Source organism: Nilaparvata lugens, chromosome 7 (genome assembly GCF_014356525.2).
Source record: "Nilaparvata lugens isolate BPH chromosome 7, ASM1435652v1, whole genome shotgun sequence".
Lineage (NCBI taxonomy): Eukaryota > Metazoa > Arthropoda > Insecta > Hemiptera > Delphacidae > Nilaparvata > Nilaparvata lugens.
This window is the reverse complement of record NC_052510.1, coordinates 60,719,826-60,746,414: the sequence shown is the minus strand read 5'-3', so window position 1 is coordinate 60,746,414 and position 26,589 is coordinate 60,719,826. Positions and strand designations below refer to the sequence as shown.

Sequence of the window (26,589 nt, the reverse complement as noted above, 5' to 3'; positions counted from 1 at the left end):
TTCTATATACGTCGACGCGCAATTTAAAAAGGAACATACCTGTCAAATTTCATGAAAATCTATTACCGCGTTTCGCCGTAAATGCGCAACGTATAAACATATAAACATTTAAACATTAAGAGAAATGCCAAACCGTCGACTTGAATCTTAGACCTCACTTCGTTCTGTCAATAACTTTGAAATCATTCATACTAAAATCGAGAAACTCTACTAAATCTGAAAAATTTTAGATCGTATAGCCTACAGTAACTATATTACCCGCGAAAGCTCAAGATATTATATCGAATTAATCACGGAAATATGATTTAATAAGTAAAGGCCAGCGATTTTTCGTATAATTCACTATAAGCTGCATTAAAAAATATAAATATTCGAAATCTTCATGGCGGCGGCGGTAAAAAGCTTGAAAATATTTTACCGTAATTTATATATTATTGATTTCATAGAATGTTATATTCAATTGAGCCGCAAAAATATTTTAAAATAGATTATTGGAAGTTCGATCCAACAAATTGGATTAGGAAATACAATAAAATTGAAATTATCTTTCTGCATATTCATCTAGATCAGTGGGTACCAAAAAGTGGTCCGCGAAAGCTCTGGAAGCGGTCCGCGAGGAGCCCGAGGGAAGAAACATTGAAGTTTTAAGCGTTATTACTGTTATTTTAATCAACTTTATTGGTCTATATTGATGTATAATCGATTTCCTTTCGAAAATGTTATATCAAACTCATCGAAAGTTCAAAATATGTTTCCAATCGGTAAAAGAAGTGATAAGTTCCAAATTTTCAATGCAATAAGATAGAACTGTAGAGTTTGTTTGGAATCTTAATGGCGGATTTGCACCACGTGATCGAGCTAGCCAATCAGATGCGTGACAGTCAATGGTTATATTGTGGTTATAATATAGTTACTGTAGTATAGCCTATCTATACAGAGACATATGGGATCAGAGATCGCTGTCTGTATCTTAAACAGGGTCTTAAACATTATTTAAAATTAATAACAGTCAATGCAACAGAAAAATAATAGCCGTAATTGAATACCAAGAGAGGCATAGTATGAGCAATACCTACTATTACTTTACTATTACTATTACTAAGTAATAGTAGGTATTGGTATGAGAGACTACCAGCATCACATTGCTTCAAGAAAAACAACAAATAGTATTATCGGCTTGAGTTAACATAAAAATGTGGAACATAACCGCCCTATAAAATGTGATATTTTCTTATGCTATCTTTTCTGTATGGCTTCACTCAACGATTTTTTCTTCTGTTATTTGGTTCTTCGGTCAATAATTGCAGTAGCAGAAGTCTTTAGTTCTATTTATATACCTTTCATTGGATATTCGGACTAATTATTACCTAATATAATATTTCAGCAGTTGGTCAACTGTAATTTCTAATAAATCTTCTATCATAGAAGAGATAATTTTTAGATAGATTCTAAATATTGATATTTTCAGACAATATTTTAGTGTTTTATTATGAAGAGATAATCTGTGAAGTAAAATTTGTTTTCGAAAAGTATGACTTACATGTAAGAGAAGAGTTGCTGCAAGAAAGGATAGACCTTGACAGTATCCAACTTCTGTGTCGTATACGGCGTAGGCTCGGGAAATTCGGCTCAGGTTTTCCTGGCCGAGTCCAGGGTCCTTGAACTTCTCATGGGCGGGAAATGTCCTGTTTATGTCGCGCTTTATCACATTCTCATAGCTGCATTCCTGCAATTTATTATGAATACCATTACGTTAGACAAACTCTACGTTAGAGATCATATTATGAGCTAGCCACATCTCAACTAGGCTCAAGTCATGTTGTAAGAAGCGGAAAATTGTTGTAACTATATAATCAAAATATCTTTTTCCTACAGTTACCTTGAAAAGTGGCCATTTCTGCACTGATTACAGAACGCAAAGAATTACTTTTCCACTCTAGTGCGAGAAAAAATTTTTTCTGCACTCCAGATTTGCAACATGGCAGCACAAAATAGTTGGTGGGTTATATGGAGGATTAGCACGAAAACAAAAATTAGGTTGGTAACAATGACTGTGGTTACATTTAGATAAGAATCATTTCAATGGCTACCCTACATTTATGATAAAATCCCAATCTAGAAATCCAAAACAAGAATAATGTTCATCTAAATCATAATTAAATAATCATCGTTTACGAATTCTCATAATTTAATAATAAATAATAGTTCTTTTTCTATTGATAATTATTATTTCAACTGCAAGCAATGAGAAAAGTAGCAAATATACATTATAAAATTCGAATTTTGAGGTTAAATGATTACCGTTCGATATCCATATAAATAAAAAAACATAAGAATACTACAATAAATATTCTCTGTTGTCTATGTTATTTTTATAAATATTTTCCAGTTTACTTTGAGCATTTTTCTCGGTAATTTGAGCAAAAGTCTAAATTTCTGAATCCTGTTTCTGTAGTTTTTAGCTGGATGAAACAAACTTAGGTACGATTCTTCCCGCTAGGTCGCGCGCTTGTCGGTTCAGCCATCTTGTTGTGTTCAGCCATTTTGCAGCTCGGTTCAGCCAATCAGCTGTTGGCATGTATTTTGAATGCGAATTTTTTGTTCTATCTGTTTTTTTCTGATTCTTGGATGAATAAAAATGAGAACTTTGGCTGAGAATTTTCAACTTCAATTGGATTATTAATTTTTAAATGAATTAAGGTTGTTATTAATAACAGCATCACACACACAAACATTTGATGGATTTCAGCCATCATTTCACACATAATCATTTAATCAACCACTTCTCATATTCAATGGTAACTGTAGGAAAAGTTTAATGTGAAATACGTGAGCAAAGTTCTCTGCTGCACTCAAGAAGCCATTCCGCCCTCGCCTACGGCTCGGGCGTAAACGTTTCTTTCGGTGCAGCAAACTGTCACTTTGTGCACTAGTTGCACTAATAACTATTGCATACAGAACAAAAACAGTTGCAAGATTCATAAAGTTAATTAAACTTTAACTCTTAAAATGCTTTGTTGTCGAGGTAATGATGACGGAATAAAGCTGCGTTCCCACGAGAAGTTAATACGAATGCTTTAACGTTTGTGAACACAGTTTCGTGATCCACACAGGTATTCGAACTTCGAAGGCGTGGGCCACACCAAGACGTGGACTGTTCAAAAATACTCACGCTAGATTCAGTTTACCTCAGAACAAACAAAACACCAGCCAGAAAAAATCTGGTGTGGCGCACTCACACAACTTCCTAGCCGTTATGAAAATTGATCACCTGACGCTAGTGTTCACGCGCATCTCAAGTCTACTATTCAAAGATATGAGCCAGCTGTTGGATACAATAACGCTGGATACACACGAGATCTGCTATCTCTTCATAGTGAATGGTTTAATAGAACCATAACTCATTCATAACCCATAACTTAATTCAACAGTTAGCAACAGTTCGCAATTGAATAATTACATTTTCTCGAATTTCAAGCTTATTTCCAATTTTAGGTGAAAATGTCACTCAACATTAATTGCAGAGATTTTTATGCTCAATCTTTTCCACTCGATTTTTTTTTGTTTAAATTGTATCTGAAGCCTGATAATTGGGAATCTAAAATCAAACTTTGCATAGATGAGGCGGAGCTCCTGAGAATTTTACAGATATGGGACTAGTGGCAGTTGATAGAGCTTATCAATGACTATATTAGGTATAAATTTTATCAAAATCGTTAGAGCCGTTTTCAAGAAAACCGCAAAATAACCTGTTTTTGACAACATTTTCGCCATTTTATCCGCCATCTTCAATTACATGTGATCGAAATTGTTCGTGTCGGATCCTTATATTGTAAGGACCTTAAGTTCCAAATTTCAAGTCATTTCGTTAATTGGGAGATGAGATATCGTGTACATAGACACACACATACACTCACACACATACAGACTAATATCCAAAAACTACTTTTTTGGACTCAGGGGACCTTGAAACGTATAGAAATTTAGAAATTGGGGTACCTTAATTTTTTTCGGAAAGCAATACTTTCCTTACCTATGGTAATAGGGCAAGGAAAGTTAAAACACAAATAACTTGAGATGACTGCGGATAGGTCGTTTCATGTGGCTCTGTAGATAGACTGCAATTCTAAATTATGAAACAGTCCCAAACTGTTCCACAAGTCCACTGGTTTCATCATCTCTCACTGAGTACAGAGGGTAGTTGATGAAAGCTCTCTGATTGGCTGAATATCAAGAGAATGTTTGGCGTTCAGGAATCGGTGAATAATCGGAGAGCTTACTGCCCTGCCGCATCGGGACCTTGAAACGTATAGAAATTTAGAAATTGGTGTACCTCAATTTTTTTCGGAAAGCAATACTTTCCTTAGCTATGGTAATAGGGCAAGGAAAGTAAAATATAATGAATTGTTGGTTTAGTGAGCTGACCTTAGCGATGAGAGTCTTGTAAGTCTGCATCATGGGACTGTCGCTGTCACAGCCGGCCAACCTCTGCCACACCTCGCCTCGCAGTGCCTCGGGCACGCCCTGTCTGACGAGCGGGGGCAACTGGCGTGGCCGGGGGCAGGCGGACGATGTCCACTTGTCCAGCACCTCCTTCCAGGAGAGCAGCTCCACCTCCGTCACCTCTCGGCTCACCTCACCTGTACCTGATAGCAGCGGTTCGTCGCCGTCTGAAATTAACATCACACACATTAGAAAAAGGTAGAGGAATAGGAATACCGATAAAAATAGAATACATGGAAGAGTGTCTCAGTTCGTCGAGACTTCAGTTCATCGAGTTTTTTGAGTACATCATCAAAACCTAACATAATATGTTATACTATATTATAGTGCGGGTCCTGTAGCTTTGCCTATCGGCGGAGGGTTACTAGACTATAATACTACTCGTTCAAAAACATCGAACATTTTTACTTTCCTTTTCCTTTTTTACTATTACCAAGGAGCTTATGACATATATAGGCGCAAACAAATACATATTCAAAGAAAAATCTGGTCATCAAACCAATGTCAGATTGATACAATACTGTAAATACATTCAATTTTTACTTTCCTTGCCCTATTACCATAGGTAAGGAAAGTATTGCTTTCCAAAAAAATTAAGGTATCCCAATTTCTAAATTTCTATACGTTTCAAGGTCCCCTGAGTCAAAAAAATGGTTTTTGGGTATTGGTCGGTATGTGTGTGTGTATGAGTGTATGTGTGTCTGTGTACACGATATCTCATCTCCCAATTTACGGAATGAGTTGAAATTTTGAACTTAAGGTCCTTACAATATAAGGATCCGACACGAACAATTTCGAACAAATGCAATTCAAGATGGCGGCTAAAATGGCGAAAATGTTGTAAAAAAAGGGTTTTTGCAATTTTCTCGAAAACGGCTCCAACGATGTTGATCAAATTTATACCTAAAATAGTCATTTACAAGCTCTATCAACTGCTACAAGTCCCATATCCATGAAAATTTCAGGAGCTCCGCCCCATCTATGCAAAATTTGATTTTAGATTCCCAATTAATAGACTTCAGATACAATTTAAGCAAAAAATTTCAAGTGGAAAAGATTGAGTATAAAAATCTATACAATTAATGTTCAGTAACATTTTCACTTAAAATTGAAAATAAGCTCGAAATTCGAGAAAATGTAATTATTCAATTGTAAACTGTTGGCAACTGTTGATTCTATTAAATCATTCACTATGAAGAGATAGCAGACCTAGTGTGTCTCCAGCGTTATTGTCCTGGCTCAGATCTTTGAATAGTAGACTTGAGATACGCGCGAACACTAGCGTCAGGTGATCAATTTTCATAATGGCAAGGAAAGTTGTGTGAGTGCGCCATACCAGATTTTTGAAAATGTATCTTTCCATAAGCAACAGATGCTTTTTTGTATCTTCTCAAAAGCAACGTGTTGCATCCGAAAAGATACACAAGGAGCTTTTTGGAGTTACGTTCTTTTAGCACAACACAGTTTACAGTCTGGGACCTGTATCTTTGTCTACCGGCTTATACATGAATATTTTCAGTGGAAGCCTATCAGCTGACATTCGTTCAACATGTTCTTTCTATTGTTGGTGATACGTTGCAACTCTCTCATTCATGAAGAAGCTCTGTAGGGAGCTTCCTCCATCTAGGGATCCAAGTACTCTGGAGTCTTATGTTTTTGGAAAAGTAGGAATACTACCCCGCGAACCATAACTTGCCTATATACCGTCATAGTCACGGAGGCAAAGCTACGAGACACGTACTATACAGACTCCTTAGACCAGTTCTATAACTGGTCCAAGACAGACTCAGCAGCGGCAACCGTCAGCTGATCGCAACCGAGTATCGATCAGCTGATTATATGCCGGTATAATTCAACTCACATCGTGAAATGTATGTGAATTTTTACAAAAAAATCTGGTGTGGTGCACTCACACAATTTTCGTTGCCGTTATGACGCTAGTGTTCCAGCGCATCTCAAGTCTACTTTTCTAAGATCTGAGCCAGCTGGTGACAGGACAATAGCGCTGCAGACACACGAAGTCTGCTATCTCTTCATAGTGAATGATTTAATAGAATCAACAGTTGCCAACAGTTTGCAATTTAATAATCTTATTATCTCGAATTTCGAGCTTATTTTCAATTTTAGGTGGAAATGCTATTGAACGTTAATTGTAGAGATTTTTATGCTCAATCTTTTCCACTTGAATTTTTTTGTTCAAATTGTATCTGAAGCCTGATAATTGGGAATCTAAAATCAAACTTTGCATAGATGGTGCAGTGCTCCTGAAATTTTTACAGATATTACACTTGTGGCAGTTGATAGAGCGCTTATCAATGACTTTTCTAGGTATGAATTTGATCAAAATCGTTGGAGCTGTTTTCGAGAAAATCACGAAAAACCCTGTTTTTGACAACATTTTCGCCATTTTAACCGCCATCTTGAATTGCATTTGATCGAAAATGTTCGTGTCGGATCCTTATAGTGTAAGGACCTTAAATTCCAAATTTCAAGTCATTCCGTTAATTGGGAGATGAGATATCGTGTACACAGACGCACATACACTCATACACACACACACACACACACACACACACACACACACACACACACACACACACACACACACACACACACACACACACACACACACACATATAGACCAATACCCAAAAACCAGTTTTTTGGACTCAGGGGACCTTGAAACGTATAGAAATTTAGAAATTGGGGTACCTTAATTTTTTTCGGAAAGCAATACTTTCCTTACCTATGGTAATAGGGCAAGGAAAGGTTAGGGAGGTTGCTTACAAATGGCAATATGTTGATATTATTCAAAATTTCAAATCAGTGCTCAGTAACCGTCATTAAAAAGAACGTTACATTCAAAGAATTGATTGAATAGGAATGTTACCTACGCATACGCATTAGGGGGCTGTTTTAGGATCAAATGACCTTGTATTTTCCGAGATACAGAAACAAATGGGAAGTTGAGCCGTAAAGCGGCGTTCACTTTAGTCAAGTTTCCTTGAATTCCTTGAGTTTTTTTATGTTTGAGTTGAATGAACGATTTTTCAAACATGAAATCAAGTTTTCATAACCTCAAAAGTATATACGGTAGTTATGAAGTTAACAATCTAATTAATCTCTTCTTCTTCATACTTTTTTATCTAGTTGTTTTTATACATTCTACATTGACTGACAACTGATTTTATCTCATTTTTTCATTTGTATGTTGGATTGTACATTTTAGATTCAAGTTGAATCCATAAGTCAAACATGTTCATCAACTTGAATAAGGGTTTACATTGATGTAATGGATACAAATTTCTGTTCTTGTAAACTTGACTTCAAGTTTGCAAAAATCATTAATTTTACTTAAATGTCAAAAACACTTGAATTATTGAAGGATAATAATAATAATATCGAGTGACCTGGCTGGCTCAGGTCTGGTGTCAGAGTTTTCAGGTCGCAATTTCGAGGCCTCTGACATGACCTAACGGGGTACGCGCCACCTTAGTCCTCCGACACACCCAGAACCTGACAGGAGTGGACAGCGACTATCTCATCCATCGACACCGTACGCCAGCGACAGGGAAAGACTGTTTTGAAAGAGTCTCGAATTGGCGTGTGCGTTAGGCGCCAAAACCGGACACTTTTACATCCGTACAGAAACGACAAAGTCAGACACATCAAATCTCTGACACTTCAAAAACAAGACAGTCAGGTTATACTTCTTGGACGGACTGTACTACGCAGAGCTGACTGGTTTTCAAACAATGGTATTGTTCTGATGAATCCCCACATGTAGGCTATTCTTAACAAGACCATTGACAATTTATTTCTGAAACCTATCACTCTTTTCTATCCCTCTTCGTAGTAATATCAGTCGATGACTTATCTTGTAACTGTATAATTCCTATTTATCAGTCCTATATATATATTTTATAAGTCCTATATATCATTCCTATTTTGTGCAGTTGTCTCTCTTTTCTGCAGTTATTTGGAGCTTAAATAATAGAACTATTAGTAAATTTCTTGACACAAAACAAAAATAACTTTACTTAATAGGTCAATTGTCAAGATTAGTGAGTACACTGAAACTTCTCTATAATTCGTAGTTTTGTCATCAAAAACACTGTAATTAGTATTCCCATAAAGATAAATACACTAATATGCCATAGTAACTGATAACTCCAGTAATGAGTTCATCGAAAATTATGCTACAGTAACTAATAACTCCAGTGATGAGTAGACCGAAAATCACATCAACTGATGAAGTGAATTGGAAAAAAGGGTGTTGTGATTTATCATTAGTAAGCTGGAATATTAATTGCATGCAATTACCACAATTTACCCATTTATTCATAACAGCTAATGCTATTTAAGAATAATCACATATACTGTCCTTTATGCCCCGAATTCAGCTGATTAATATACAAATTTTACATCAACTCGCTTTCGTTAATGTCTGTCTGCCTGTCTAGGTATTGTTTGTTTCCAACATAGCCTATATGTATTAGATAATACAACTTGTGATAGCAATACCTTTAACGTTATAGTAATTGGTATTATTAGTTTAGGGATTTTGAATTCTGATTGTTAATTATTTACCCATACGGAGTGAACTTTAAAGTTCTATGGATTCACATATAATAATATAACTAGAGACACCCTTGGTTGAAGAACTCGCTCTTGAACAGTTGTATTGATCTCTGAAGTCTTTTACAAGTATGTCAAATTAATATTTAACAATATTTTCTAATATTCATTCATAGAGGCTATATTATGAATTAATTATGGGCAAAGATGGGATCAGTATCAATGATATAATTTTCTCGTATTTTGTTTTATCAGCCTCGATATTGCAGAGCTTGATATATAATTCGTCACCCTCCAAAATTCGTATTAAATGCTTGGTCCCGTAAGCTACAAATTATATAGGTTCTACTGTGTTGAATGTAGTCTAGGCCTGCTGGAGGGTTAATTACTCGAACATTGAGAATTTTGAATATAATAAAATTATTCAGTATTGTTTTTCATTTTGAATGTCATTTTCAATACTGGAAGATATACAGTTATCATTTCCCAAAATAGCGGGAAAATGTTATTTTTTCATGATAATATTTTGATCATTGATTTTTCTACGTTTCAACGACGGGATTTGCTTTTGTCTGTATATGTATGTTGGCATGTTTGTAAATTAGCTTTTGATGATTACAGCTTGGCAATGCTCTCGGTTTTATTTATAACAGGTAATATTGTCATCGTCAATACACGCCAATCAGTCATTGGATGTTTTTCCGATGTCCGAAGGGCTAATTGAAGTGACATATTGACAATGAGATCTGTTTATAAATGCTGTACGAGGTCTACTGTTCACAGAACTACTAGCTACAAGTATTCAACTGCAGAAGTCGGAAATAGACATTTCATTTTACTCATGGAAGACACCCACCCTTATCTATCTACTTCACGTCTATGAAGATAACAATATCAAAGAAACAGAGTTGAAAGTACAAAGATATAGAGATGGGAATTTAGAAGTGAATGAATTGCTATAATTCAATTACTCAGGTATATTAAAACTGACTACTTTAGCATTTACCTGATTAATATTACCGCAATCATTATGTTTTAAATTCAAATTTGCGTTGCGTTGCTGTCACTCGGCTGCTGTCTGCACAATTTTCTCGAATCATGCAATAACTTCAAAAAAATGACGTCAACAAACTTGGTGACTCAACACATCTGTCTCGTTTTCGGCAAACAATCGGCAAACTCTCTCGATCAGCTGTTTTCAACTGACGATGAAAAACTCTCTTGATCAACTGTTTTCAACTGACGACGGAAAACTCTCTCAGTCAGCTGCTACTCGGTTGATGAATATTATTACCGTACCTAATCATTTTTAAGTTCCCTCAGTGAGTTATCCTAAACATGAGTCCTAATCCAAATGATGATTCTCGTATCACAAACTCTATATTTCAAACTTAATCAAAATCGTTAGAGCCGTTTTCGATTTCCATCAGACATACAAACAAACTAACAAACAGAAATTGAATACGATGATAAATACGTCTATAGTAACATCCATATGGGAACGTCTGTTATAGTAGACTGCACAAAACTAATCCGATGTTAGTTGGAAGAGCTGAGTACCTCCTCACCCCTTACCATAAACTTTGCCAATTCTTCAGGTGTACTGTATTATGAAAATATCAATATTAATTTTTACTTATAATCAGCTGCCTAGGGGGCCTCGGCCCCCCTCGAGGATCAGATAAATAATGAAAATGCGGGTCTATCTACACGAATCCTCAGAGTCTCATAATGATTTAATACTTTTCTTTATCAGCAGTAGTATAATTCCTTCTACAGTATCAACAATGTAGCAAAATTGCCTTGAAAGTATGGGTAGAGAGTAATAAATAATATATTTTTCTCTGTGGTATAATTTGAATACAGAATGGGTACACTTATTGATCAGAGCACAATAAGTGAGTTATTGAATAAATTTCAATGTGAGAATTAACAAGTTGCAAGATGTCACAGTGAAAGCAAAAGAAAGGGCACAATCAGACAATCAAAAATGTATGTAAAGGGTTGTTGAGAATTTAGGAAACAGCTTGATGTATCTTTAGCTTTCTAACTGGGAGTTATTTTCCAATTAGAATATGATCCACAATGAAATTGTTGAAATTGTCATTGTAAAAGAAAAATTTTTCTTTTTCCATGATTTTTAAGAAATCTGTTTCAGTGTATTCCTACTCTAGGGCCTCTCTGTAGACCCATATTTCTAATAAATATTCCATGATTGAATTCAATAACTAATAATGTATATGTTTGTATTGATACTTCAATCACATTTGTATAAAATTGGAAAAAATGAAGCATATAATAACATCTTCTAATGTAACATTTATGTGGAAAAACCCAGGTCCCTCTATCCTTTGGGGGTATATTCCTCCCCCCCCAATACCCCTTGATTTTTACCCCCCCCCCTTTAGCAGTTTGGTGAAATGGCACCACTGAAGTTGAATGAAATCAACTTGGTAATTGTATGGCAAGATTACGATACTTATGAGCTCTACTTAGAAATGGTTGAAATTGTCATTGTAAAAGAAAAATTTTTCTTTTTCCATGATTTTTAAGAAATCTGTTTTGTGAAACAAGATAATTGTACTGGAATGTAATAAACTGTGATATTTTCATGATTATATAAAAGCAATTAAGCCATTCATTTCAATCATTGAGAGAAAAACCAATAAGATGCTCATATTATCTTCTCATATCTTAATACATTAACAATACACTACCGGTAATTCACGTGTAAATAATACTGATGTGGTCGATTTCAATGAACATTAAATGAAATGTTTGTTTTCTTCTAAATGTCTATACTTGAGCATTCTGTTAATTTCGAACAGAGATCACTTTTACGGAGTTTTTTCAGATGATGCAGCAATCACTGAGGAATATCCAACACATAACTCAATAATCCAGGAGAGAGTCATCTAAAATTAAAACTATTAGTGCAATATTGCTAAATTATTAGTGTTTTTAAATAAATTATTAATCCTATAAATGTCTCTTAATTAGTAAATGATAAGTTATGGAGTTCCAAATATTATAATATTTTTCGCATTCCCATTTTTCTTTTTTTCTTATATTTGAATCGCTTCATTTGGGTCACTCGTTGTTTAGTCGAATATAGTATTTAATAGTATTATTCAGGTATATCTATCACATAAATCTCTCTCAGCAGCTACTATATAAACGCTTAAAATAGGTTGCTAGGGAACGATAATGATAAGAATATGTGATGAATAATCTATCCTGTTCTAGGCGAGCAATATTTCTGTATCACAGATATCCAAAAACTTCAACACTAAAATGTGAATATCTTTGAAACGGTTTGATATATTTATGAGCGATTTCCACCATTCATTGTCTCTTGAAATTCTTTATTATTCGAATCTTGTATTAAAACCTTCCCATAGAAAATTTTTGATTCAATGTGGCGGAACGAAGATGGCAGACCAAAATTATTTTGAAGCTACCTATAGAATTTTTTTCAATTTGAATAAAATCCCAGTGGAGCCCACTGTTATATTATCTTTGGAAAAGGAACATTAAGCTGTTTTCCTATTAATATTACGCTGTAGGCCTACGTGAATCCATAGGACTTCATAGGTTTCTCCGTATGGTTAAATGATTCAGAATCAGAATTCAAATTTTGTTAAATCAATAATACCAACGACATAGCAACTGCCATCACAATTTGTATCATTATTATTACGCGTATGCTACTGAAGGATAATAGTCAGGCAGACACACAGGAGCAAGTTATTTTGTCTCATGCAGTACTTTCAATGTTACTTTTATATCCTGAAAAAGGACGAAGAAGTGAGTAAAATATTTTGTTGTTCAACGAACTTGACCTGTAAAAAGGTTCGAAGAGTGCGTGTTCAAAATTTGAAGCTGATCGATCAACTCTTTCTAAAGTTATTGTAGTGCATTCAAACAAACAAGCAAACCCACAGACTGGCAACAACTTTGAACTTGAGTAAAAAGTAAGAACTTGCTAACGCTCGTTCAACAAATATTATTGAGAGAACAACGGGCGATATTATCAAGTTGGGAGCACATAACTTGAAGGAGTAAAATAATTTCAGTGTAGGGGATTGTGTATTTCACAAGAGAGTGTGGTTCTGAGGGATATAGGCCTATAGTGAGAAAGTGAAGAAGTGAGGATTTAATTGAATTGCAGTTTTAGTTTTTTTTTGCACGGCCGGCCCTCTCTCACATTCAGCCATTAACCCTCCAGTACGATGCTACATCAACTATATTATACAATCCTACTCGGTGGAATGGGGAATTCACAATATTACAAGCAAGAGTTGATAGTAATGAATATTATTGACACAAAGAAATTTACAAATCTAGACATGGGAAAGTCAAATTCAAGAAAGGTTGTAGATAATTATGTCTGAAGCATTGTATGAAATAATAACAAAACCCTGAGGGGTTTTGAAGAAAGGAGAGCATTAGCACACAACCGGGTAAGAGAGAGAGTTAGAGAGAGAGAGAGAGAGAGAATGAGAGAGGAAGCAATAGAACTAGATAAGGTTGAGATAAGAGACAATGTCACGCAGGAGTATTGTCCACACTTCTATAGTCACACTAAGTTCTAAAAAGAATATTTCAAAGAAAGTACAGTCTTCTCCAAAATTGAAACCAGTTTACTTCCAAGCTATTCTGTCAGCTTAACTCACATAAGCGTCAAAAGCTGATAGCGACAACCAGAGACTGTTTTCCAGGTAGAGAAATTAGTCACGGACTCGCCCCGCCAAAACAAGACACTTCTTTTTCAGCACAAGAACGACAAAACTAGCCACCGCCAAAACAAGACTGATTTTTAGTGCTAGGATGGATGTGTCTGACTTTGACGGTGGTGTATCCTGACATCGCCCCGACCTAACGACTGCTTTTTAGGCAGCCGGCACAGACGGCTTAACGTGTCCATCCGAAACACGGATTATTATTGAAGGAATCCTAACTAATGTAAACGCCCCTTATGTGTTGAGGCATGAGAGGAAGACTTATTATTTATAATATAGTGACGTCCACGTTATTATGGCAGTGGAGAAAGATAGTAGAACAACGTGGCCGATCCTCTGTCTTGTCAATGCCTTCTATAGATGGTAGGTTTATTGATGTAATATTAACTGTTCATTCTCGTTTAAAATAATCAATTTTATCTTATTAAGCAAGAAATTATTTTTCAATAATTTCATAATGATTGAGATAAAATATTTGGTCAATTTATTATTTATTCTACATTGTTAAAAGACGATCTGGCAACAGAAGGTGAATGAATTCAACAGGTGAATGAAAATGAACAGAATGTGATCGGTGATTACCTGATGGACATTCGTCCTTTGGTGTGAGCGTGTCGATTGAGGTGACACTGGGCGAGCGGATGAAGTTGGCAATATTGTTGAGAGTCAAGTTGAGCCGGCTACGATCCAACTCTCCACTCGACTCAATGCTTATCACTTTATACAACAGCTCATTCGTTTCGGAATTGGGCAACTGTCGACAAACGAACACAAAATCGATATTGAAATAATCACTAAACATTGCTTCAAGTTATAATAGTTATATGAATAGTTGACCGATTAGACCATAGACGACCATAATAGACCATATGATAGACCATAGTGAGGTCTATGTTTCAACATGATTTGCTTTTGTCTGTCTGTATGTAACGCGATTACGGCCAAACGCGTTGATAGAATTCGATGAGATTTGGCAGGAATATTCCTTTTTCAACTGCGCGTCGATGTAGACACAATGTTTTTGAAATTATGCATTTTAAGGATAATATGAAAAGAAAAGGAATTCCTCCATACTCTGATATCACTATTATATATCATTAAAGATATATTATACTTTGAAGATAGGATCAATCAGACTATAGAATTATTCATAATCAATCAGCTGACAAGTGGATTATTCATTGCACGCATTACACAGATTTCTGGCCGTGTCTATTTTTATAAGGTAGGGTTTCAATATGTTTTATGATGCGTGCCCATCAGTATCAAAATATTCTCACATTTGAAAAACAAATTTGATAGGTGATTGAAAATGAAATAAAAAATTATTAAATGGACTAAATAATGCTGAAGAAATTATAATATTCTTGATTGAAAAAAATTAATTTTAAAATAGTTGAGAAATATTTTTATCAGATGGAAAGATTCATTCATTCATTCACTTATTGTATAAAATACTATAATCATAATACAATTATGACATTGGAGGAAAAACTAGGCTGAGCCTGTACTATTTCTCTCCAAAAATTTTGATAAAATGTTAATGTTGTCCAAAAGATAAGGTTATGTAATCTCACACTGCTTCGTCACTTGATTTTCGGTCCAGGAATGATTTAAAATTTTGAAGGTTGATTTTATACTCTAAATAAATCACAGAATGTATCACAATAAATTAAAAACTTGAGAAATATTGCACTTATTTATAAATTTGAATACAGAATCAAAATTTAAGAATTAAAATTTGATTATCACGGAACTGGATAAATTATCATATGGGATACAAATTCAACGTGAATTAAGTTTATTAACATAAGTAAGTTTTTGATCTTGGAAAAAACAAATAACAGTGTTCGAGTAAATAATGATTCAACTGTGAATTGTGATTCAACTGAATCAACTAGAACAGGTGACATCAAATACTTGTGGATGAGAAAACTGCGTGAGGTCTACTGTTCACAGAACTACTAGTTGTATGAATAAAGATTATTTTCTGAAATCAAACCTATAACTGATTTTGATTTTCATCTGCAAGCTTTGTCATGCATAACCAAACGTGCACTTGCACATACGCGCAATCACGGTATATAGAAGAAGACGGTAGGTGTCACGCGCATGTTTGTGCTAAATTTCCGGTGTAGCTGACGTCATTTTATATCCAATCATCTGTTTTTAACAAAAATACGTTTCATAAAATTTCTAATAGGTGTTGAAAACGTCGGTTGGGGGCGATGACGCAATCTAGCTGGCTGGCCACTGCGCACACATTTCATGACCCCTACCGTTTTCATCTAAATACCGTGCGCGCAATCAATCTGATCACACACTTCAGCGAAATACTTCTTCAGTTTGTAAAGACTTTCAGTGCTGTTGTGGTAAATATCCATATTGAACGAAAACTAATTGATATTATTAAAACAACTTGCTTATTAAAATAATTTGAGATACTAGTTTCGATTGTAACACAATTAATCTCTAATAGACTTGAGATAATAAACCATTGATTTTGACAAGTCGTTTCCATTCAGTTTGTGAAGAGATAAACATGCAAAACTAAAGACTATACATGAAACTTTGACATCAACTACAAATAAAACCAGTTGACAAACCTCTTGCAAGTTGACATAGAAAATATAAACAACATGAGTCATCAGTTTGTAAATAGATGAACATGTAAAACTAGAAACTATTCGTAAACCTTTGACATCAACTACAAATAAAACCAGATGACAAACCTCTTGCAAGTTGACATAGAAAATATAAGCAACATGAGTCATCAGTTTGTAAACAGATGAACATGTTTAACTAGAGACTATTCGGAAGCCTTTGACATCAACTACAAATAAAACCAGTTGACAAACCTCTTGTAGGTTTACATAGAATATAAGCAAAATGCTTCATAAGTTTGTAAGCATATAAACATGTGAAACGGCAGACTATTCATAAATTAAAAATAAAATCAGTTGACAAAACTCTTGCAGGATATAAGCGACATTCTTCGTCCCTTTGTAAACAGTTGAACAAGTGAAACTGAAAACCATTCGTAAACCTTTTGACATTGACTGTAAAAATCTGGTGTGGCACACTCACAAAACTTTCCTTGACGTTATTAGGATTGATCACCTGACGCTAGTGTTCACGCGCATCACAAGTCTACTTATAAACAAAGATCTAAGCCAGCTGGTGACAGGACAATAACGCTGGAGACATTATACGAGGTCTGATATCTCTTCATAGTGAAAGATTTAATAGAATCAACAGTTGCCAACAGTTTGCAATTGGATAATCACATTTTCTCGAATTTCGAGCTTAATTTCAATTTTAGGTGAAAATGTTACTCAACATTAATTGTAGAGATTTTTATGCTCAATCTTCTCCACTCGAATTCTTTTGTTTAAATTGTATCTGAAGCATGATAATTGGGAATCTGAAATCCAACTTTGCATAGATGGGGCGGAGCTCCTGAAATTTTTACAGATATGGGACTTGTGGCAATTGATAGAGCTTATCAATGACTATTCCAGGTATTAATTTAATCAAAATCGTTGGAGCCGTTTTCGAGAAAATCGCGCAAAACCCTGTTTTTGAAAACATTTTTGCCATTTTAGCCGCCATCTTAAATTGCATTTGATCGAAATTGTTCGTGTCGGATCCTTATATTGTAAGGACCTCAAGCTCCAAATTTCAAGTCATTCCGTTGATTGGGAGATGAGATATCGTGTACACAGACGCACATACACTCATACACACACACACACACACACACACACACACACATACAGACCAATACCCAAAAACCACGTCCTAAAGACTCCAGTCATGGAGTATAAGACAAGTCATGTTATTACATAATAATTCTAACACTAAGTAGTTCAACCTAGTTTAGGTTTGTAAGGAATTCTTGTACACTATAAAAAGCTCTATCAACTAAATATTTTTTAATATGTTTTTTGAAAATCTTCAAATCATCATTACTTTTCAAGATTTGAGGTAGCTTGTTATAAAATTTCATATGTTATAGGATTATTATTTCCTTGTTATAAAATTTTTCGGACTCAGGGGACCTTGAAACGTATAGAAATGTAGGAATTGGGATACCTTAATTTTTTTCGGAAAGCAATACTTTCCTTACCTATGGTAATGGGGCAAGGAAAGTAAAAAATAAGAACAGTTTACAAACCTCTTGCAAGTTGACATAGAACTGCTGGATGTGCGACTTCTTGCTGTAGAGATTCCAGAAGCGCTCGTTCTGCGGATGCACACGAACGGCACTCTCCAGAAGGAATCGCACTGGCTCCTGTATGCCCCGGATCACCAGGTCGACGGCAACAGTCAACCACATCTTTCCGCCCTCCTTCCGCGTCTCCGTGTTCAGCGGCTCAAACGCCGGCTCCTTTGGATCCCATTCCACCGTGATGATGCGGCACTGTTTGTCTGGCAGCAGGTCGGATCCGGTCGAAATCTGCAACAAACCAATCAAAATAACATGGTTGAGTATCGTAAGTCAGTGTGTAGAGGTGACTCAATCAGGATAACATAGCGGCAAAATCTGCCAGAAATTAATCAGAATAGAATGGCTGAGTAGCGAGGAAATCTGCGACAAATAAATCAAAATAGCATGGTTCAGTAGCTCAAGGCCGGGTTTCACCAGGATCTAAACTTGTCGTTAGAGGAAGCGTAAACTCCAATTAGCCCTTAACTGACAAAATCAGGTTTCACCACACGCCATTAGAGCTAATGAGCCGTTATAGAGTTAATCGGCCAAATTTGGTCAGTCAACAACTGTAATCTGCCGTTAAGAAAAAAATCTGGTGTGGTATACTCACACAACTTTTCTTGTTCATTGATCTATAAGCCTCATTCTTAAAAGAGGATAATTTCGGGGAATAACATTATGCCGATTGGCGGCTAAATAATTGAAACTATTATTATACTATTGTTATTGTTTTCAGAGTACATTTCCCTTTGTTTAAATTATGAAATTTGAGGATTTTTTAAAAGTTTTTAAAACTGTTCTACAAATAAAATATCGACATGTGTTTTTTTGAATAAACTGCTCTACCTACCTACCCCACGCACGAGAAGTAAGTTTCTCAAGGATGGGGTGGACCCCCTGTTATTTTCTCAGGGAGGAGACTCATGCCAGTTAATAGAGCTGATATATAACTATACAGGGTATGAATTTGAAAAAAATCGGTCAAGTCATTTTTGAGAAAATTGTGATCGAAATTTAACAAAATTCATTCTTCTCAGGAATATTACGGAGCTCCTGAAATTTTCCCAGAAATGAGACTCATGTCAGTTGATAGGGCTTATAAATAGCTATCTAGGGTATAAATTTGAAGAAAATCGTTAGAGCCGTTTTCGAGAAAACCGTGAAAAACATGGTTTTTTAGCCATTATCTGCCATTTTGAATTGAATTTTATTGAATTTCTTATTCTCGGATCCTCATGGTATAAGGACCTTGATTATTAAATTTCAAGTCAATCGGTTAATTAGGAATGGAGTTATCGTGTTCACAGACACACACACACACACACACACACACACCACACACACACACACACACACACACACATACAGACCAACACCCAAAAATCATGTTTTTGGACTCAGGGGACCTTGAAACGTTTAAAAAACATGAAATCAGGGTACCTTGAATTTTTTTGGAAAGCAATACTTTCCTTACCTATGGTAATAGGGCAAGGAAAGTAAAAATGGCGGCGTTCTGTTTACTGTCTTGTTGAGAGTAGTTTGTTGAGGTTATGTTCAATTATTTATTCAGATTAATTTGTTGTTCCAATATGGAAAGGCCAAATAATGCTAGAGGAGCATACGAATTGGCATTTGAGAGTGACAGACAGTGATGATGATTATGTTGTTCGCCGACCTAGATGGATAAGAGAAAGGGTTGTTGATTTTAATAATTTGGACGAAATCGACTTATTTTTCAATAAGATTGACAAGATGCGTTCTTTCACTGTTCATGAATGTTGGGCCCCTTCTTATTTTGATAACTTTAGGCAACACAATATTGACAGAATGGCTAGAAGACACCCTGTGAAATTTGAAATTTTACTTATTTACAAAAAAAACAATATGTAGAACAATTATTAAAACACTACACCCTAAATTAAATTTAATAAATCATATAACTAAAAAACTGCACTATAGCCTAATTATTATTAATTGATGAAATTTGTAGGCTAATATCCACACAATTACTTAAACAAAACTTGTGTTTTCGGAATTTAGTTGGATTTTCTAGGTTAGGTTTTGCATGCTAACAATGTGAGACAGGTGTCATGGCGACGCACTGCCACCCTGATCCACTCTAATCTGTCGTTTCGTAACGTAACATTAGTTTTAATTGGTAAAATCAAATTTCTTAATCTTTCGTTAAAGTCATCAGTTAGTGTTAATTTGAGATTACTAAGCGAAGCGTTAACGTGAATTTGGCGAAACTCGCCCTAATTCAATCTATAGATTATTTGGTTTAGGTGGGCCGTCCACTGGAACCGATTTCGTCCGAACTAGCATCGACCGAAAACTACTGAACTCGTCCGAACGATCCCCCAACAAAGAAAGCAATAGATGCTCGTCCATTGCAACAGGTTCATACGACTCCGGCCGATCAAGTTTTCGATCCGAATTGAATGGGATTTTCTGACTCTATCCGGCCGAAGACGAGCTGAGACAACATCATCCTCACCTCAAAATTGTTTCAGTCTTGTCTGTTTTTGTTTTTTGAACTTGTTCTGTTCAACGAGCTGAGACAACATCATCCTAATCTCAAAATTGTTTCAGTCTTGTCTGTTTTTGTTTTTTGAACTTGTTCTGTTCAACGAGCTGAGACAACATCATCCTAATCTCAAAATTGTTTCAGTCTTGTCTGTTTTTGTTTTTTGAACTTGTTCTGTTTTATAAACTATGGACAATGAAAAGTTGATAAGTTTGGTTCAAGAGCATGCTCCATTGTGGGATATGGAGACAAAAGATATCATCGTTGTGGTGTTCAAAGGAATCTGTGGACAAAGATTGCTTGATAATGAATAACTAATTGAGTGTATATTTGTTGAAGGTCAGATTATTATTGTAATAAATAAATAATTTAGTGGATATTTGTTCATTCAATTTTCAAAATCCCAATATAATCATTGTTTATGAAAAATTTTGGTGGCTATGATAGTAGTTACTTTAATAATTATTGGCAACTAGACTGACGTAAACGGTTCCAATGGACGACCATATTCGGCCGAATTAACGGCCGGCAGATTCGTCCGATCCTACGACCAAACTAACGAGGAGCACCAAAATATCGACATAGCCCTCTTGAACTCATTAGGTGGGCCGTCCACTGGAACCGATTTCGTCCGAACAAGCATCGGCCGAAAACTACCGAACTCGTCCGAACGATCCCCCAACAAAGAAAGCTATAGATGCACGTTCATTGCAACAGGTTCATACGTCCGTGCACGGCCGTCTCCGGCCGATCAAGTTTTCGATCCGAGTTCTACGGGATTTTCCGGCTCTATCCGGCCGAAGTCGAGCTGAGACAACATCATCCTAACCTCTAACTTCTTTCACAGCCTTGTCTGTTTTTGTTTTTTGAACATGGAGTGATCCATGGTCTAGTGGATAGAGTGCTTGCGTAGCAGCATAGGGATCCCGGGTTCAAACCCTCTCAATACCAAAAGTTTTTTAACCAGATCACTCCCGTGTTATCGGATGGGCACGTTAAACTGTCGGTCCCGGCTGAAGTATGACAGTCGTAAGGCCCATTGACGGCTTAAATTATATATTATTATATATTATATTATATTATATTATTATATAATCATTGTTTATGACAAATTTTGGTGGCTATGATAGTAATTCAATAATTGGCAACTAGACTGACGTAAACGGTTCCAATGGACGACCATATTCGGCCGAATGAACGGATCGATTGAATACGGTTATAGTGGACGGTTACCCTTAATGTATATAGTGCACATCAACTTAGACAATAATTTATTATTGACTTTAGTGATATGTGGCCACTAGAGATTTGTTGCAGTGCCAAGGCATGCTGCTAAAGTCTGCCTCAATAGTGTAACAATCTTCATCTGCTTTGCATGTTATTATTATGAGGTTTACATTAGTGGTTTACTTGATTTCAAGTTTTTTTAACGTTTGAGTAGAATGGGGGATTTTAAAAACTTGAAGTGACGACAAGTTTATGTGAATACACGTTTACTTGAATTTAAGTTTTCATAACTTGAAAAGTACATAATTATACTTTAAAAATCAAATCAATCTCAAAGGCCCGGTTGCACAAAAGCCTGTTAAATTTCAACAGAGATTAATTTTACGGGAACCAATCAGAGAAGGCCTTTTTGATAAGACAGCTTTTCTGATTGGTTCTCGTGGAATTAATCCACGGTTGAAATTTAACCGGCTTTCTTTTGTGCAACCGGCAAAGGGTATTCTTCACACCTTTCTTGCATAATACTTTTCTATTTAGAAGTTTTTATACATTCTTCATTGACTGACAACTGTTTTTATCTCATTTCCCATGTGTAGGTTGGATTATACCATCAAAATTGGATTTCAAACTAAAAGTCGTGTTCAATTAACATGTTCAACATTTACACAACTTAGAGAAGAGTCTACATTGGTATAGTGGATTCAAGTTTTATGTCCTTGTAAACTTGACTTTGAGTTTAAAAAATAAATTAATTTCATACAAAGCTCGTTCAAGTAAACTTGACTAATGTAAATGTTACCATTTCGAGAAGCTGCATGTCGCTATGCTTGACACCGCGACCGGGACTCAAGAGGACACCGAAGCAGCGCTCGACCACCAGATCGGTGTCGTGTTGCCCCACCACCTGTTGCACTGTCAGCGTGATCTGCTTCTCCACGTTGGCGCGCACCTTGAACCAGGTCTGCTCCTTTGACACCGCGCTGAAGCCGCCCTGAAAACCACCCAAACAAAACGTCGAAAAGTTATAAATTTATTTTTTACCAAAACTGAAGATCAAGCCAACTTTTGAAATTCAGACGGCAGAGGCTGATGTATAGCATACTTAGACCAGATTATAGGATATGATTTCCGGCCAGAATAGCCAAGATGACTAAGGTGGGCCATCCACTAGAAACGTTTTCGTCCGAACTAGCATCGGCCGAAAACTACCGAACTCATCCGAACGATCCCCCAACAAAGAAGGAATAGATGCTCGTCCATTGCAACAAGTTCATACGGCCGTCTCCGGGGCCGATCAATTTTCCAATCCGAATTGAATGGGATTTTCCGGCTCTATCCGGCCGAACTAGGTAGTCGAGCTGAGACAACAAAGTGTTCCTAACCTAAAATTGTTCCACAGTCTTGTTTGTTAAAGTTGTTCTGTTTTATAAAGTTGTAACTATGGATAATGAAAAGTTGATAAGTTTGGTTCAAGAGCATGTTCCATTGTGGGATATGCGAGACAAAAGATATCATCGTTGTGATGTTCAAAGGAATCTGTGAACAAAGATTGCTTAGTAATAAATAACTAATTTAGTGGACATTTGTTGATGGTAAGATTATTGTAATAAATAACTAATTTAGTGGATATTTGTTAATTCAATTTTAAAAATCACAATATAATCATTGTTTATGAAAAATGTTGGTGGCTATGATAGTAGTTAATTCAATAATTGGCAACTAGACTGACGTAAACGGTTCCAATGGACGACCATATTCGGCCGAATTAACGGCCGGCAGATTCATCCGATCCAACGGCAGAACGGATCGGTTGAATACGGTTCCAGTGGACGGTTACCCTAAGGGTACTCACTCTGTATAAGGCACAATATGAATTTGTCACAAACTGCAAATAGAAGTCCAAATACTCAATGATAAAATCCTGTGATGAACCATTCACTTCAAGGTTATCTCAGAAAAACAAAATGATGCCAAAAATACTTACTCTGCCATCATCTTCTTTGATTTCCATGCTGACTTCGAACACAAACATGTGTGTATTGTTAGCATTCTTATTGCCGGTCTCCTGGTCCTCTAACGCCAGTTCCCCGTTCACAGATGTGCTCAACGACTTGGGGACCCTTTGGAATGCCTTCACAAAGCAAGCTGATACTTGTCGAACCTGAAGAAATCGTAAAAAGTATAGAGATTATTTAATGAAGTTTATTTCCTTTTCAAACATATTCTATTCCTAATCCCTTATACAATAATCCTTCATTGGTATGATGATATCTATCAGAGACTATCAATATGAGAGACTAACAACGTCATAAAGCTTTACAAGGGACAACTACGTGGATTATCAGCTTGAGATAACAGTAAAAGTAGCGACATAAACGCCCTGTATCATTTTTTTTTTTTAATTTTTATTTGTTCAATACAGTACAGTCATTATGAATCACAACTATACAATTGAACATTGTCATGTACAAAAAAAAATCTTCAATATTTAACAAAATAAAAATATTTAACATATTAAAAATATAGATATAGCCTATATGATATTACACATAATTGTCACATAAAAATTCATTTACATTATAAAAACTTTTTTCAACGAGGAAATTATGAAGATCTTTTTTGAAAGTCATGCTCTTAAAATCTATATTACCAGGCAACTTGTTTAGAAATTTTGTTCCTATGTAGCTAGTTTTTTTCTCAAAAAGAGTTAGCCTGTGAGGCTGAACGATAAAGTTGTTCCTGTTTCTTGTGAAGTGTGAATGTACCTGTGCATTTGGTCGTTAAACTGCCCATATTCTTAGTGAGATCTAATAAAGTGGAAAAATAGAAATAGTAATAAAAGATATGACTTGGTGAGTTCTGCCTACTCAAAGAACTACATTTTTTAAGCCTATCGAAATACATTACTGAAAATGAGCATTTTTGTAGTTAGTGAGTTTTGCCAGAACGGATTCATTAGTTACTTATTCTTTGAAAAGAGATTGACGAACGGTTTTCTGCAATATATTTATTTTTTTGTGTAGTCGAGAAGTTGATATTCTGTTAATTATTCATATTGAATGAAAAAGACTAAGAAATTGTCAAAAAACCACAGATTTATTGATACTTAGAAATAAGTATGATGTATTTCTAAGTATATGTGGTTTTTTGACAATTTCTTAGTCTTTTTCATTCAATATGAATAATTAACTGAATATCAACTTCTAAACTACACAAAAAAAATATTGCAGAAAATCGTTCGTCAATCTCTTTTAAAAGAATAAATAACTAATGAATCTATAGAATTAGGATTCTACAGATTTATTGATACTTAGAAATTAAGTATGATGTATTTCTAAGTATCTGTGGTTTTTTGATAATTTCTTAGTCTTTTTCATTCAATATATTTATGTTTTTGCTTCGTCCAAATGAATCATTATTCGAGCTTTAGTGTTTACAAGTTTGTGTTTCTTGAATGGTTCCAAATTTTCTTAACTCAATATTATTCATTACAAGTGGTAATTGAGTGGAATATTTCTAATCAATTTATTAATTCAAGCCATCTAAATTCAAAATTTATAGTTTTCATGTTTATATTGGACTAAAATTTTATAAAAATTGTACACATGAGATTCTAACCTTATCTTGGACTTTGTCACAGTCTATATAAATTCAATTTGGAAGAAAAATATCACAAGGACTATCTTATTATTTTATCTTCCTATGTTATTAAATCAGTGTCATTTGCATTGTAAATATATAAATATGTTCTATTATAGTATCATCAGCATTTGAACAAATGCAATCTATCATTTCTTACAGACTTTAAATGATCATTATTTTATTATCTGTGTAATTAAATTCAGCCAAGCATTTTACTATAAGTATTGTAACTTTTTTCAAATCAAATTGAGTTTCATTCACAAATTCATTACAAATAAGGTACATTAATAAAATAATAAAAAGCATCTGTGAATTTTCCCCACATTGACAAGTCTGTGTGTGGGGAAAGAGTTCTAATGAAAAAAAGCTCGGTACTAAGAAGAAAATAATGAATATTTGCAATATAACTTACACAATAAAAAAGTTGATTACATTTAGTGAAGAAAGTATAAACGATTAGAGTCTGCTTCTAGCCAATTCTCAGATAGAACTGAATACAAAGAAGGAAGTGCGATATAAACCGACATTCTGAGGCAAAATACATAGCTTTATCAGAGCAACAATTTAATTTTAATTTATTTAATTTAATTTATTGGAAAAAAAGATACATTGTTGTGAATGTAGTTAATCAGTGTGGATGCGACAGGCACACTGCCCAAAACCGCACTCCACACAAAATAATAAAGAATAATAAGAAAACAAAAACAACTTATACAGAAATTAAACAAACTTCAGAATTACATGCTAAATCTGCAAACAAAATTGCTTTCCAATATAAAATTAGTAGTTTATGGTGATGTTGTGAAATCTCTCCATAATAAGAAAACAAAGATATTGTCAAATTTCACTATAATATTTATTAAAAACTTAAAAACAGTACCATGGTTTCAAACTCTAGGCACCTGCTTTAAAACTTTACCATGTTCGCTATACCTGAACTTTTTTGTTGAAAGATAATAGTACTTACTTCTTGAAATAAATAAATAAATAAATAAATAAATAAATGTTTATTTCCCCAAAAAAACTAAAACTACAACATCAATTACACAAAATATTAGATAAATTACAATATTACATACAATAGTTAGTTACAAAAAATTCTTATAATGTGTCCTCTACTTGTTTAGTTTTTTCTGTGTGGAAATTGACCTACTCCA

The 26,589-nt window shown here is 35.0% G+C and overlaps 1 protein-coding gene across 1 annotated transcript in view; it reads right to left on the bottom strand.

Moving 5' to 3' along the window:
• Window positions 1–26,589, bottom strand: part of LOC111051271 (rab GTPase-activating protein 1-like) — a 101,769-nt gene that overhangs the window by 52,013 nt on the left and 23,167 nt on the right. The window contains exons 5-10 of the mRNA XM_039431997.1: window positions 23,775–23,951; window positions 22,590–22,781; window positions 18,001–18,282; window positions 14,406–14,577; window positions 4,426–4,670; window positions 1,541–1,726 (exon numbers count right to left, since the gene is read on the bottom strand). Coding sequence (XP_039287931.1) covers window positions 1,541–1,726; window positions 4,426–4,670; window positions 14,406–14,577; window positions 18,001–18,282; window positions 22,590–22,781; window positions 23,775–23,951 — 1,254 coding nt within the window. The remainder of the gene's footprint in view (window positions 1–1,540; window positions 1,727–4,425; window positions 4,671–14,405; window positions 14,578–18,000; window positions 18,283–22,589; window positions 22,782–23,774; window positions 23,952–26,589) is intronic.